Source organism: Castor canadensis, chromosome X (assembly GCF_047511655.1).
Source record: "Castor canadensis chromosome X, mCasCan1.hap1v2, whole genome shotgun sequence".
NCBI classification, from domain to species: domain Eukaryota; kingdom Metazoa; phylum Chordata; class Mammalia; order Rodentia; family Castoridae; genus Castor; species Castor canadensis.
In genome coordinates this window covers 45008933-45025580 of record NC_133405.1, presented here as the reverse complement: position 1 = coordinate 45025580, position 16648 = coordinate 45008933, and the positions used below count along the sequence as shown (strand labels likewise).

The following is a 16648-nucleotide window of genomic DNA, read 5'->3' as shown; positions in this document are numbered from 1 at the left end:
TTCCTGCCTACAGCCCAATCCACCAGGCTTTGACTAGAATAATTCTCCTCCAACACCACTTAAATCAGTTCACCTCTATATTTGGAAAACCCGAGGTGCTTCTCATTGCTGCTTTCATGGAACCCAGTCTTCTCTGGTGGGCCTTAAGTTCTCATAACCAATAGACACAGTCTCCTCCTCCTCTGAGTTAAAAAAATAGCATACTCCTGGCGTTCCTCTCCAATATATTGCGCCTTTTGCCTTCCTCAAAATTCATAGAAGGGAGCCTTGTTCCATACTCCTGTTTGTGTTCTCAGACTTCACAGTGCACCCCTCCTGGTTGCACCCTAACTCAGATTGCAGAGTTCAGTGCAGAAATCTTGTAAAACACAGAAAAGCACCAAGAAAAAAATTATCAGTAGTATGCTCACATTTCCCTACATGCATAGTTGCATACATGAGCTCATGTACATACACACACACACACACACACACACACACACTGTTTCATAGCCTATCTTTTTCACTTAGTACGTTTTGAATTTTCCCCATGTCTCTTGCTATTTTTCTATAACATTATCTCATTTTCTACAGAGTATTTCAGACTATGGGCCTATTGTCATTTATTTAAATTAGCTCCTATTGTAAGATTTTTATTATTTCTAGATTTCTCACAATTAAAAATAATGTTTTGACGAGCACATCCAAGGCTAATTCTAATTCCATTAAAAGAAATCGTGACCAAAGAGAAAGCAAATTACCAACTTACACAGGCATGGGGAGCAGTATATGTGCATCACAGGGTGGAAACAGAAATGGAGAATAGTCATAAAACTTAAATAGTCCCAACCCTCAGGAAAAAACAAAAACCAACAGGTGTGTGTGGGGATTCTGGCTTTCTTTTTACACCAGGGGCTGCTGAGCATCCCTTCAAATCCCAGTCCCGAGCCAACCCTGGATGGCTGAAATGCCAAACCCTTTCCCTACCACACTTAATGAAACAGAGAATCCTTTGGACAGGGACTGCTTCTTATTTATTCCTCCCCATCCCTCCACCCTTTCCACACCTGCCCCATACCTGTCAAATACTCATCTGTTTACCCATCCTCTAGGATTTACTTATTTCCTGAATGGTAATCAAGTGTGTTGACAAAGGGAAGTAATTTATAATCATATATTTAGACTTTCAAAAACTCTTAGAAAAGGTTCCAATCCATGCCAGCGTTTTCTTAAAAGTACAATTGAGGCGCCATGGACTAGGAAATGCTTTCGACATTCCTTGAGACTGTGAGTGCTTCCTGCCAACAGTGCAGCTCCATGGAAGTTGGTTGAATTGAACGAGTTGAGTTTGGCTAGTTGCCACAGGACAGGCACAGATGGTAAGCACTGTTGGTGTCCAAGAGGCTGGCAAAGCCACAATGGCTCTGAAAGAGGGGAGGAGAGGCAGACTCATGAAGTATTGACTGCAGATGGAGAATGAATCATTCACTCATTCAGCAATTAGTTATTACAGATTACTTTGTGCAAGGCCCCATGCTGGGTCCAAGAGACACATCGGTGAGTAAGACACGTACATCGAACAGTCAGTGATTTTCTAACTCTCTCAGCCACTTCTTTGTGAACTGGGAACTAGTAGAGAGGGCCAGGACATGGAGACGAGTGAGCTGTGGGGAGGGAGGCCAGCCAGAATTCTGGTTTGGAGGAAATTGTGACTCTAGACCCGAACTCAAAGCACTAGGGTCCAAAGGGTCATCTGAAAAAAGGAAGTTCCTAGGTGATGTGAGCTCACTGTCTGCTACTAGCATCTCACCCTACCAGCTCCTAGTACTGCTATCTGGCCTGCTACAAGCCACCCAGCAGGTCTGTTGTCAAAAGATGGATGAGAATAAATGGGACAGTTCCTAGATCCAGCTGGGGCTTCTCAGTTGTCCCATGGGAACGTCATACTATTGGGTCGGTAATAGGCTCATGATAAACGTCATGATATCTATGGGTAGGAATGGGCTGAGGGCTTCAAGGGCCTGTCTTCAAGATTTCTTGGAGATCTTGGTGGGCTCGTGCTGGGATTGCCCCATGCCCAAGCCATATACTGTAGCATCAGTATGTTCTCTGGCCCCACTCATTGAGTTCTTAGCATGTGCCAGGCATATTACATACATTATGTCAATTAACCTCACATCAGCTCTATGAGCTGGGCAGGGCGATGTGAAAAATACGTAACAGCAGTGTTATCTGGAACATGGACCAATCATAATGGACTAGTGAACGATCATGGCTTAACCGAGCCACAACATCACGGGGCAAAGAAGTAGCTTTCCACTTCTCAGAGGATCAAAGCAAGGCCTCATCTCCTTGGGCTTCAGGGCAGTCCCGGTTCATCAGAACCTCCTCTTTCCCTAGGGATGCTCACCTGTTTCCAGTGCTTATTCAGGTACTCACCTGTGAAGTCCTCTAAAGTAAAGCATTGCATGAATTCTTTTAAGTAAAACTTTTTTTTTACAATTTTTATTAGCATGTTAGATGTAGAGGGGTGTTCATTTTGGCCTTTACATGTGTGCTTACAGTGTATCTTAATTAGATTCACCTCTCCACCATTCTCCCTCAATATTTTTATTAACACAAAGTAATGAGATTCACTGTGATATCTCCATGCATTCACAAAGCATACATGTGCATCCATCCACATTTCTTCTACCTTTCCCTCTCCCCTTCCCCCAGCACACTTCGCAGTCCCTAATAATTCCTCTTCTACTTCCAGGTTGCCTTTTTTTTTTTTTAGTGTTCACATGAAGGAGAGCATGTGCTACTCCTTTTTCTGCGTCTTCCTTATTTTGCTTAACATGGTGCTCTCCATTTCCATTTATTTTGCTGAAATAAAAGGATTTTATCCTTTTTTATGGGTGAATAATATCCCAGTGTGCATATACACCACATTTTCTTTCCTTCCTTCCTTCCATCTATCCTTCTTTTGTTGGCAGTACAGGGGTTTGAACTCAGGGCTTCACACTTGCAAGGCAGGAGGAGTTCTGCCTCTTAAACCACACTTCCAGCCCTTTTGCTTTGGCCAGTTTAGACTAAAATCCTATTTTATGCTTCCTGCCATAGCTGGGATAACAGACAAATGTATACCACCATGCCCAATTTTTTCCCTGTTGAGATGGGGGTCTCACAAACTTTTGTGCCCAGGCTGGTGTGGAACCACAATCCTCCCAATCTCAGCTTCCTGCATTGCTTGCGTGCCACTGCACCCAGCTATTAGTTGAGATAGGGTCCTGTAAACTTTTTGGCCCAGTTGACCTCAAATTGCTATCCTGCTGATCTCAGCCTCTCAAGTAGCTAGGATTATAGGTGTGAGTCACTGGGATCCGGCTGTACAACATTTTCTTTATCCATTCATCCACCAATGGGTGACAATGTTAATTCCATATCTTGGCTACTTTGAATAGTGCTGCAATAGGTATGCTGATCACATGGCATTCTATTTTTCATATTTTTTGGTAGTACTGGGGATTGAACTCAGAATCTCACATCTTGAGGACCATATCATGTCATGGCAAACATCATCTTTATTGCTGAGTAACCCCACAGTTTGTGTATTAATTCTTCTACTGATACACACTTGGACTGCTTCCAGTTTCTGGCCATTTATAATAAAGTTGCTATGAATAGTCTTTGCACAAATCCTTTTGTGAAAATATGATTTTGCTTTTCTTAGGTAATACCTAGGGGTAGAAATTTTGGGTGTAGTTTAGTTTTATGAGAAACTGCTGACCCGTTTTCCCAAGCAATTGTCTTTTTACACTCCCACGAATAATGTACAAGGACTCCGATCACATACTTACTTTTGCAGCCTTCTGCTTCAATCACATATTTAACCTTGTCTCGTACCCATGAAATGCATTTTCCCTTATACCTATAAAAGGGCAAAGCCTGTGTGTCTTACTTCTTAGCTACACCCAGTTTTGATGACTACTACACGTACATCCGAACTCTGAAAAGTTGCTAAAATGGGAGAGCCAGCTCTATGCCATAATGCTTTTACTGAAAGTTTATGTGTGCCAGCACTGTGTTAAGCATGTTTGATGCATTATCTCAGTCCTTAATGACAACCATCAGAGGTAGGTACAGTACCATTCCCAATATATAGACAAGGAAACTGAGGCCCAGGGAGGTTAAGTAACTTGCCCAAAGTCACATAGGTGGCTAAGCTGAGATTTGAACCAGATCTTTATTAGCACAGCGTTATAACGCTGAAGTCTAATGTCCTTTGTATAGCAGACTTTCAAATTAGAAGTCTCAGCTTACCCTCCTATTTTCCAGCTGAGAATACTGAGGTCCACAAAGGAGAAGAGACTTGCTGGAAGTCTCCCAATAGTTAATGGCAGAGGCATCAGAATCTTCTTAGTCAGGAAAACTTCCCATTTTGCTGCATGGCCTCCTTCGATGCTCTGGGCAATTCTGATTTTGAATTCTATCCTGCTAGTGGTGCCAAGGATCTAAAAGCACTTGGAGATCTTTAAAAGAAGTGCATGAATCTAAGAATGAAATAAGGTCAACCTCCCCTTTGGGGCTTAAGAAATAAGATCATAAATGAAATTGTCAAACTTGTGTCAACTCCTGCCTGAACATGATCCTGAAAATGTTTCTCCCACCCACTCAGTCTTCTCTGGACAAGGAAAGAAAACAATGTGGCTTCTTGGGGTATTTTGTGGGAAAGGAGAAAACTGGGGAGGGGGAGCACTTTTCTCGTGGACTTCCACAGCGCCATCTGGTGGACGCCTGTTTTTCATCAGTAAGGTTTATTAGCTGTTTCTATACTAGGTTCTGTGTTAGATGCTGGCGATCCAGAGGCGACTTGGCTCCTGCTGTGGTGGAGCTCACATTCTTGAGGGATGCAAGGGAAAGACAGATGCCAGGCAGAGCATTACAATAAGGCGTGATGAAAATGCTGCTAGAGGCCCATAGCAGAGCATAGTGCTTTAATAGCAGCTTCACCCTTCACCCAAATCTATATTTGGGTTCTGCTTTGACCTCGTACCAGTGGTATCACCTTGAGCAAAGTCATTCAACTTATCTGTGCTTCACTTTCCTTATCTGAAAATGGATATAAACAGTGCCTCTCAAAAGGATGTTGTGGCAAGGACTGAAAAGGTAATGCTTGTGAAGTACTTGGAAATGATTAAATGCTCAATAATGGTGGTGGTGGTTGTTATTTCATTATTAACAATAAGCATATCATGCTGTGGAACCAGAGGAGAGGCATTTGACTCAGCCTCGGAGAGCAGAGGGCATGCATCCCTGAGGATGGGACACCTGAGATGAGCTTTGAGCAGGGAATCCTCACTCAGACCTTTCTCCATGTGGAAAGCAATGCCCGCAACATTAGTTGGAAAAGGTGCAGGGTTCACCTCCTTGTACTCCTGCATCAGCAGGGAAGGCATGCATCCTTTGCCTCTGGGGTGCCAGGGGTTTCCATGAGGGTTTCTGAGTTGGAAAATGATACGGGAACATTTAGGAATTGTTGGACTCAGGCCCCAGACCATGTGAGAAGTTGTTCCCATGGTGGGTAGATGGGAAAATGGACTTGAAAGCTGACTAGAAATTTGATGCTAAAAGGAGCATCAAGACCAGTGGTGTCAACTACCATCTGTTTGTTTGAATTTTAATTATGTTCTTGAACAGTAATGCTTCAGTGGCTCATTAATCACACGGCATTCTGTTAAGAGGTACGGTGGCTCCTGATCATTTCCCACTGCTCAAAGCATGGTGCACACCAGGTCTAAGTGTATCCATATTATTCACTTCCCCTGCAAACCTTAACGCTGCCAAGTTATCCAAGTTGTACCATCCTTCAAGGCCTACACTTCCTCATTCGTTGTGTGCCACACACTGGAGATAAACAGTGAATGAGACTGACAGTGTCTCCCTTCCCAGAGCTGATGACAGCCTACCTGGGACTGCGGACAGGAAAAAACGTGTCACCAACACTCTCCAAGAAGAGGGGTGCACCTAGAACATGAATTGCCAACCAGTTCTCATGCTTAGCACACATAGATAACAAAGATGGGTCCCTTGGGATAAATGGGTCAGAAGGCCACTGGCCAAGGACCCCAGGGGCCAGCACCCTGGGGACAGAGGGCATTCGATATGTCAGGCACAGATGAATCTCTTGGAAATTTGAGCTGTGGCCTATGAGAGTCCCCTTGTCACCCCCCTTAGTCCTTGAAGGCTGCTGGGGCTCCGAGGTGATCCTGTTGGGGACAATTGCACACGCCTTGTTACTAGCCAGAATTTGGTGAGAACCACTCTTGCCTCTTCAGCATTAGGTTCAGACTGAAGGCTTCCAAGGAAGCTTTCCCGGAGAGCTGAAGTGTAAGAGGGTCTGTGCCTTTTCCAGCTTTCTGCTCAACATGCAGTCTTCAGCTTAATGTTAGCTTCTAACTCATCCCCATAATCTTTTATCATGTGCTCAGGCACATCCCCTGATAACATCTGGCAGGACTAAGTAAGAGCCCAGAAGCATTTTTTTGGATTGTACTGGGGTTTGAACTCAGGGCTTTGTGCTTGCTAGGCAGATGTGTTGCCACTTGAGCCACTCTGCCAGTACTTTTTGATTAATTTTGAGATAGGGTTTTGCTTTATGCCAGGGTCAGCCTGGACTTGGATCCTCCTATTTGTGCTTCCCCACATAGCTGGGAGGACAGGCACACCACCACCACACCCAGCAATGGTTGAGATGGGGTCTTGCAAACATTTTGTCTGAGTGGGCCTCAAACTGCAATTCTCCTAGTCTCCACCTACTGTATAGGCCTGGCCACCACACTTGTCCTAGAAGCAATTATTAAGTGTCTTGTTTGAATTTTTGTTGTTTGTTTGGTTTTTGTGGGACTGGGCTTTGAACTCAGGGCCTCATGCTTGTTAGGTAGGTGCTCTTACTACTTGAACCACTCTGCCAGCCCAAGTGTCATGTTTTAAGACAAAAGAAATCTAATAGTACTGGAACTTAACAGGGCCTTAAAACAGAAATGATTCTGCTGTCTAAGAAAACGCCAGTGCCCGGCATGTCTTAAAAATTTTTAAGAGATGGGTCAGTCACAGTGGCTCACACCTATAATCCCAGCTACTCAGAGGGCAGAGATCAGAAGGATCACAGTTGAAGGACGGCTCAGGCAAAAAGTTAACATGACCACATCTTGACAAGCTGGGCATGGTGGTTCATACTTGTAATCCCAGCTAAGTGGCAGATAAAGGTAGGATGATCCCAATCCAAGGCTGGCTGCAGGCAAAAAGTGAGACCCTATCTGAAAAATAACAAAAAAGCAAAAAGGGCTCTGGGGTATGTAGTTCAAGTGCTAGAAAGCTTGCCTAGTAAATGCAAGAAGGTCCTGAGTTCAAATCCCAGCACCACAAAGCAAAACAAAACAAAGACCTTTTAAGAGGTTTCAGGACATTTTGGCACACACTATAATCCCAGCACTCAGGAAGCCTAAGGCAAGACAGGAGGACTGACAGTTTTATGCCAGCCTGGGTTGCATAGGAAAACCCTGTCCCCTCTCCAAAAAAAAATCCACTACCAACAACCAACTTTTAAGAAAGTCCCCAAGTGTTAAGTAATGAAGCCAATAGCTCAAGCTAATGTATTTGTAAAGCCTTATTCCTCGAGACAGGATGCTGAATACCTGCAGCTCCAGACTGGTTTGGGAGTTTTTCTTCTCTGAGCAAAACCAAAGGTCAAACAAGATCACCCACAACTCCAGGAGATGGGGGTTGAGAGATCAAAAAACGGAGCATTCACAAGCAAAGAGGACCCAGGAGGCCTCTTGCGTAGAAAGCAAAGACTCCTGCTAAAATGGAATAGAAGACTCCATATCCTTTCCTTCACTTGGACTCCCTGACAGAGGTGAATTCTGTCACCCTCCTGAATCCTAGTAAGCAAATGCAGCTCTGGATGGGAAATGATGCCACCTAGAGGAATGTTGGGGATATTCGGCAGACTTGTTCCATTGCATACTTCCTGCTTCAGTCACTGGGCAGGAACGTTTCCTGATTTCACTGTCCTTGTCCCTTACTCACTGCTGGGGAGCCACACTGCCATTTTCCTATGTTGATGCTTGCTCTGCACCATCCCAGAGTGACTTTGGGAGCTGAAGTGCTCTATCCTGAAGAATACTGAAGACACAACTAAGATGAGAAAGGCATCTACAAAAATGGTGTGTCTGTTGCAAATGTGTAATGATTATGAGCACCTCACAGCTCCAGGGCAGCTAACAGCTGGGCACAAGATTAAATACCTGACTCCAAAAGAACCATTTTCAAATTTCTGCTGCAAAAGTCACTCTGGAAAGACACATGGGAGGGTAGATTTCAATGTGCTCTCTCTCTCTTTTTTTTATTTTGTTGGGCACTGGAGTTTGAACTCATGCTTGCTAGGCAGGCTCTTTTACCACTTGAGCTACTCCACTAGCAGCCCTGTCTGTCTCTTCTTTTGACTCTAGGAGTCTCCTGGTACTTTTTTTATTTGATGGATTTCTTACAATCCCAAAGCAAAAATATGAACTGGGACAAGTTGGTGTATGGCAATCCCACATCCTAGTCTCTGCTACAGCTCATTTCTGATTCATGATACACTTAGGACTATCTTCTAAGAAATGCTCTGGTTCTATATCTCATTATGTCAGAATCTCTCATTCTCTTTAGTATAAAAAGAAATAGCTAGCTAATCCGTCAAAGTGAAAGAAAAACCAATCTTATACAAGCAGAGGACAATTAGGGAAGCTGACGATTAACCAGGAGACTCTGTCTCTGGTAACTTGTGAAGACCAACCCCTCTTTTGTGAAACATTTTTGTGGCTTAATCCTAAAGAGGGGTGCTAATGAAGGAATTTAAAGTTCTAGCAGGAAGGCCACCATTGGCCAATGAGAGAGAAAAAAGATGTCACTGTTGTTTTGTTGTTAATCTTCACATATAATTCCTAAGTGGCCAAGGTGAAGAACCACTGGGAGGAATGAGCTTGACATACTGGAGAACAAAGAAGTGAAACAGAATGGAAAGTTTGGTTGGACAGAGAAGGTAGGAAGCTTAATGACAATGAAACAATACTCTTAACATGGAGGGGAAATTTTTAAATTTTACAAATTATCAATCAAGGTCTCAAGATATTTCCATTGTAGGATATGTTCCATCAAAAAGAAGTAATAATCCAAATAAGAGAAAGACATGGTACACAGAGAACAGGCAATCTAAGATATAATAAAGAAAATCATAGGCTGGGTATGGTCTCTCACGCCTGTAATCCTACCTACTCAGGAGGCAGAGTTCAGGATGATCATGGTTTGAGGCCAGACTAGGAAAAAGTTGGTGAGACCCCACCTGAACGAAATAAGCTGGGAGTGGTGATACATGCCTGTCATCCCAGCTATGTGGGAGGCATATAGGTAGATTGTGGTCCAGGATGGACCAGGAAAAAACATTAAGATCCTATCTAAAAATTAACTAAAGTTAACAGGACTAGGGACATGGCTTAAGTGGTAGAGTGGTAGAGCACCTGCCTAACAAGTGCCAGGCCCTCAGTACTAAACCTCAGTACTAAAAAAAAGAAAAAGAAAATCTCAGGATGATGATGAAGGTACATCCCGAGATAATGAACATACACAAGGGAAACGAAGGTGAATGATCTACAATAGAGTAGATCAGAAGGTTCTAGAAAAGTTTATTCCAGATGAGATTATTAGAATTCTTATTATCTGGAAGTCTTTTTCCTTTCTTTTTTTTTTTTTTTTGTAGTGCTGGGCATCAATCTAGCCTTCTATATGTTGAGCCAGGTGGTCTACCACCCTGTCACACCCTCAGTCCCAGAAGTGCTGAGATAAGATTTAGATGATTGGTGGAGAATCTGGGGTTGAATTAGTGATAAGTACACAGAATACAAGCAAGTGGAAGAAAGATAATTACTAGCTCTGGGGAGTTTAAAGTGTAAGAAAGGAAAATTAATCATGGTTTTCCTACTATACATTTCAGTTCTGAAGAGCATAGTCATAAAAACTAGCTGACTTAACTACACATCTATATTGGGAGGATGAGAAGTATGTCTGTGTGTAGAGAGAGGTCAATAGTGACAAAATCAAGAAGCATTAAGTAGTAAAGCACGTTAGTTAGACACAAGATAGTACATACCAAAACAGTCAAGTTTGAGTTGAAAGTGGTTGCCTCTGAGACCAAAAAAAAAGGGGGGGGGGAAAGAGGGCAGGTGACAGCTGTCTTTCATAGACTTTGCAGAATAGCACACTTTAAACCTGTGCTTTTCAAATTGTGCTTTGTACTTTCTTTAGAGCTGTGCTGTCCAAAATGGAAATAAAATCACAAATTCAGCTACTCAGTCACACTAACCACATTTCAAATGCTCAATAGCCACATGTTGGTGGCTTCTGCAATGAATAGCAAGGATAGAGAACACTGTAAACATCATGGAAAGTTCTACTGGATGGCATCATTTTACAGCATCATCAAATCAATTCAGTGGATTAAAAACAAATAGAAAACCAGTGTACATCTCATCCGTACTGTTTTTTCACAAATTCATCTTTGTAAAATATTATTTTACATACACGCAAGTATATGTGCACAGCATTCTGGATCACAATAAGATATTTGAAAACACCACTTTAAAATCTGTGTGTACAACCCTATTAAAAATAAAACATGAGCCAGGCATGGTGGCACACAACTGAAATCCAAGAACGTGGGAGGTTGAGGTAGGAGGATCATAAGGCTTGAGGCCAACCTGTGAGAACCTTGTCTCAAAAGACCAATCAAACAAACCGTGAGGGGTCTTTATTCCTAGAATTCTCACTTTGTGTGATGACACCATCCACAGCCTCACATCCCGGTGGAAAACTTGGAATCTAGACATCATTTTAATAAAATAAAGCCAGCCTGGGACAGCAATAATGCAATAAGAAATCCAGACATGGTAAACCTTAGGGAGGCTCTTTTGTCATTTATCTTTCTTTCTTGGCAAAGGCATCTTTCTTGGAGTCTATGCTTTCTTTGTTTTTCAAACAGAAAGAAGAAACTAAGGGTGAAATATCATTATGAAATCTGACCACTGTTTTATAGCTAGTGACAGAATGAGCCAAGTCTCCTAACACTAAATCTAAAACTCTTTCCACAAAATCTTCAGGGACAGAAAATTTTTCAATGCCCTGAGTGTGCTAGTCAGTACCAAAACCAACCTGATTGATGAATATTGTCCACACAGAATACCAATTACCACAATAGCTAATGTAAGCTATTGTTCTAAACACTTTACATGGGTACTTAATTTTAACCCTCACAACAAGCCTATGAGGTAGATCCTATTATAAATCAAATCCACTTCCCAAATGGAGAAATACTGTTCAGGATATTAATTAACTTGCTCAAAATTCTCAAAACTAGTGAGTGGCAAAAGCAAGAAATAAAAGCAGTCTGGTTCCAGAGCTCTCAACGCTGCCTTATACATACTCCCATATAATTCATCATTTCCCTAAATATAAATTAGCCTAAATGTAACTGTTACCATTTATTAGAATCTACCATTAATCTATACAATATGACTACGGTTTGTCACACAATTTCACTGTTGCAAAGGGACTGTACTCTATTGATGCATTAAAGTAATTGCTTTGGATGCAAATAATCCAAATCTAGGTTAACATCTTGATATAATTCCACAAACTTAGAAATGGGGGCTTTAGAAAGGTTTGGTTAATCTTCAAATTTACAGGTTTTATCTCGACGCATAGTAAGTACAAATTGGATTGATAACATGGGTGAATTTATTTCATATGATTTGAGTGCAAACTTAAAAACAAGGACAAAGCTTTTCATCAAGAGTAAAGACAAAATCTAAATAACATTCCTGCAATCGTGCATTTTAACAGAAAGTACAAATATGAATACATAATTTTTTATTACATTCAAAAAATTAAAATATTTCTTTCCAAATCCCAAACGCCACACAATCTTTAACCCATTCTTATCTTCTTACTTTAGAAACATTTGTCATATGCTATCAGGAAAGCATAGGCAAGGATTACTAACCAGTCTCTGAGATCAAACACGCACAACTCCCCTTTGTTTCTGACTTTTTGAATCATTCACCTGTATTTCAGTTCTAAAAAGTCACACAATTAATTATACATCCACTCTAGGAAACAAATGAATACAAATATCAAGGAGGCAAGATACTTTCATATGATTAAAGCAAAAGTCACAAGTGTTTGACTTAGAAATGTACATACTTGTAGTAAATTTATCAAATACAACTTTATTTGATGGCTGACATGTAATAATAACTGTGAACGATTTAAACAGGTATAAAAGTGTGAGATCGAAATCTTTAGGCTCAAATACTTAAAAAGTCACTATGAATATGGAAAGATATCTGTTTTCATAAACATGTATTTTTTGGATGAAAAATCAGGGGGTAGTGGCATCTCCCTGGTCCCTTAACAATATTTGGATTTTTGCAAAGAATTAGCAGCACCCAACCGTCAGCATTAATGATACATTTTGAAAGGACCTCTTCAACAGATCAGTTGGCAGTGTTCCAGCTTTTGGGAGATGGGGGTGGGGTTGCAAACATCTGAGATAAAATGGTATGCATGCACTCATATGTTAAAATCACCATTCCAAATGGAGGACCACATATTGGAAAAGTCTAAGAAAATCACCCTTAAAGGATAAACAGCAGCCAGGAATAATAGAAGCTGAATAGTAGTCTACTTGATAATGGTTTTTCACTCTTCAAAGGCAAGTTGGGAAGAATGAGAATACTCAGACATAACTTCAAGGAAAATTTGTCTAGAATTTTACTTTGCAGAACACTGCACAGAAATCTTTACAAAAACCTTCATTCTTGCTTATATTACCAGATGATTTTTCCTCATTACCACCATATACATAACATTTAAATATTCTCTTTATAAATATTTGAGAGCGAAAGGAATTTATCTTGTAGTGGTGGCCCACACCCGTACAATGCAATGTAAGCAACACACACACACACACACATATAAAATGTATATATATATATATAATGATTAAGAAAAAGTGCAAAGAATAACAGTATTAAGAACTTTTGCTTTTTACAGTAACTATGGTTCAAGTGTGAATATCTATCAGGGACATATAATCCCAGCCTTTAATTAAAGATTTAAAAAGAAACCCACACTCCAAGTTACTGAGCACATATCAGTCCCTTACCCAGTAACTCTGCCCTTCTCCCAAATCTAGTATTTCCAGTTTCTAAATTCTTCACAAACAGGAAGAAAGTGGTAACAGTGTTTTCTTCTCTTTAATTTCCCAAAACTCATCCAAGATAATAAGCCACCCGTAGTAGGTCTGAACAAGATTTTGGAGAAGTTACTTGTCATAACCCGCTTTGCTAAAATTAAAGCAAAATGAAAGGCTTTCTGGAATGCAAACTACTGATCAAGAATCAAATCAGCAACAGCAAACAGACCATAAATTACAAATGTAATTTAATATGAGTACATTTAAAAATCAATGCTTGTTATCAACAATAAATTCAGAGACTAAATCTCTTTCCCAGGTTCAGGGCTGTGCAAGGGCCACCATTCCAAACACTTATGATTTCTTCAGCTTTTCTAATACAGAAAATGCTTCCTGTTTAATTTTGACTGACTTTCTATCATTTTCCTCTTGGTCTCAGTCTTTCACTTTGAACAAACACAGAAAGGCATTTTTCACCATTTAAAAAATGTACTTTCTTCTTAAGTAATCCAAATAATTACAGCTACTGATTTTAGATCTCAATGTGTCAAAGGAGTAGTTAAATTTCCTTTCCAATCATATTACTAGATATTTTTGGTATGTATATGTTGTCTTATTCTTAGTTTAGGAACTGTAATTATTCACAATATTATAGTGATTCTATGTGTAACCTATGCAAGAATTATGGTCTTAAAATAATACCTCCTGAGGTATTATTTGACTTTGTAAATTAGATTATAACTGATTTTTCCCTTCAGGATAAAAGGTTGGAAGAGAATTTTAAAGCCTCACAGCACTTTGCTTTGAGTAGTGTTACTACATATTTTCGTCATGCTCACTATTTAAACTTCTGAACTAGGAAGACAATAGACACTGGAAGCTGCAAATTTCCTCAAACTACATTCTACTCCAACTCCATTTTATTTTGTTCAACATTAAATATTCTTCTTTATGAAAACAATTGTATCTTAGGCTAATTTTTTAAAAACAGAATTTCTGCTCTAAAATTAAGAACACATCTAAAGGGAAAAAACTTTGATATCAGCTTCACTAGAACTATACAAAAACTAAGTTAAAGTAGACTTGACAACTATTTTAATCAGTTTTGTTTTTTTTTTTTAATTACCATGTCTTTAGAATGATATACCTTACATTCTAACAGACAGTTCAACAAAGGCTTAAACTCTAGAATTGAAAAACCACCAGATCACTTCCTACATCACCGGAAATAAGAGAGTGACATTTTATTTGCCCCCATACATTCGCTCAATATCCTTGAGGTAATGGTTCCTCAGTTCCTTCCTTTTCAGTTTGAAAGCATCAGTTACCAAACCAGTTTCAGGGGTCCATGGCTCTGGGCTTAAGCGAACCTTAATTGGAATTTCAAATCGCTCTAGTTTCACTGAAATGAGAACGGAAGTGATGGGAGAAAGAGGGGGAAAGAGAGGGGAGAGAAGAGTAATCAATAAAACATGAGTTTTGCCAAATTTACCTAGATGATGCAGGTGATGAGGTAAACTTATTTAATGGTATGTCTGACAATTATTAAAGATACCACTACCTTATAATTTGATTTTATATTTCTCAAAGTATATATAAGTTGTTTCAGTTGGACAGTTTTAAGTCTATGTAGTTTCTATTCAAAGTACACACACACCACACCATCCTATTCAGAGGCTTTATAAAGCCCCGGAAGATTCCCTCTGCCTGGGATTCTCTTCACCAAATATAGTTGCATGGCTCCCTTATTTTATCCAGGTGTCTGCTCAAATGCCACCTCCCCAGAGAGGACTTCCCTGAGCACTCGCAACAAGATAAATCCATTTGTTGCTCTATATCCTCTTACACTAGGTTTTGTTCAAAGCACTTATCCCCTATATATATATATATATATATATATATATATATATATATATATATGTCTCACGCATTAGAATGTAAGCTCCATGGAAGTATGGTCATTTGTTTATTTCACTGCCATCAACAAGGCTACAATGAAAGCCCTCAATGAATACATACAAGCTTATTAATTCCTTCTACAGAAAATTAAGTCTCTAGACAAATATTCTTCATAAGCTGTAGCATATATTCAAATATGAACCAAAAAGGGGATTGTGAATTTCAATCCTCTTTAAATGGTCTAAGAAGAGATGCAGCACATATTGTACTTGAACTAGACAACCCACTACATGTTGGGGGAAGTATAAGGAAACAAAGACAGAGAGGTAATCAATACAGTATCCAATCACCTTAGCTTAATTCTTAAGAGATTTTTTTTGGCAGTACTGGGGTTTGAATTCAGGGCCTCACACTTGCTAGGCTGGAGCTCTTACTGCTGAGCCACTCCACTAGCCCTTTAGCTCAATTCTTATAACTTAATTTTAAGTTATATTCCACCAAGTAATTTATTTTTAATACAAGGTCATCCTTAAATTCTAAAGGTCCATTAGCAGTAAAGTTAATTTGCACATGAGATTTAAAATAATAATTGTGCAGAAGCAAACATCTGTATGTCTAAAAACCTACTTCTGAATAGCCTAGTTGACTTCATAAACAATTTGGTTTCAGTGGCAAGCATAAAGAATTCAAATTAAGGAGAATTCTTGTTACTGTAGTAGTTTAAGTTTTATGAAACCTTAGTTGAACTAGTAATTTTTTCATTAAAATTAGTAATCAATATAAAGCTGAATATGAAAATAATCTTTCAAATATTACTTAGAACTAACTTACTAAAAATAATTCCTGAATAATTAACAAAGGAACATAAAACTTGCTTGTACTGATCATATCTACTCTCTTAACAGATTACAGCTCAGTTATACAGGGGTGCCGGAAACATCTGCTCCCCAGATCACGTCTGGATCTCAGGAAACATGTAAGTTCTCAAGTATAGATTTGGCTCCAAAATCTTTTATTTTTCTTTTACTTTCCCTACTTACATAGATCGTATTCCAGAAACACTTGAGAAAATCTTAGGAAGGCAAGCATATTATCTCAGTTGTACACAAGTTAATTAAAGCATATGTATAAATGTCCCTATATTTAACCTCCATTAGCAAAACTGCTATTTAAAGAGAAAAAAGGGCTACTTTAGGGGTTTCATTTTGGGAACTCCTAAAGTACCATGAGTTATACAGAGCAATGGATAATCACAGTTTCCTACAAATAGAATAAAGTAATTGCCAATAAATGAGAAAGATGGAAGATTAGGGGAAGGAAAAACAAAAACAATTTTACATATGGCAGTTTTATCTGAATTAACTTGAACATTATAAAGTGTGATCTACAGGTGGCAGCATATATTAATTTTTATAGCGATTGGTAATTGCCCAAGTTACCTGAAAACAATTACTTTGCATTCTTACGATGCCATGGATACCTCACACTTAAATT

At 39.6% G+C, this 16648-nt stretch overlaps 1 protein-coding gene across 5 annotated transcripts in view; it reads right to left on the bottom strand.

The window, feature by feature from the left end:
• Positions 1-11778: 11778 nt before the first annotated feature.
• The window catches only part of Acsl4 (acyl-CoA synthetase long chain family member 4), a 93488-nt gene continuing 88618 nt past the window's right edge, over positions 11779-16648 (bottom strand). For all 5 annotated transcript variants that reach the window (XM_074063338.1, XM_074063340.1, XM_074063339.1 and 2 more), the window contains one exon: positions 11779-14657. In XM_074063338.1, the coding sequence (XP_073919439.1) occupies positions 14500-14657 (158 nt within the window). In that variant the 3' untranslated portion in view covers positions 11779-14499. The remainder of the gene's footprint in view (positions 14658-16648) is intronic.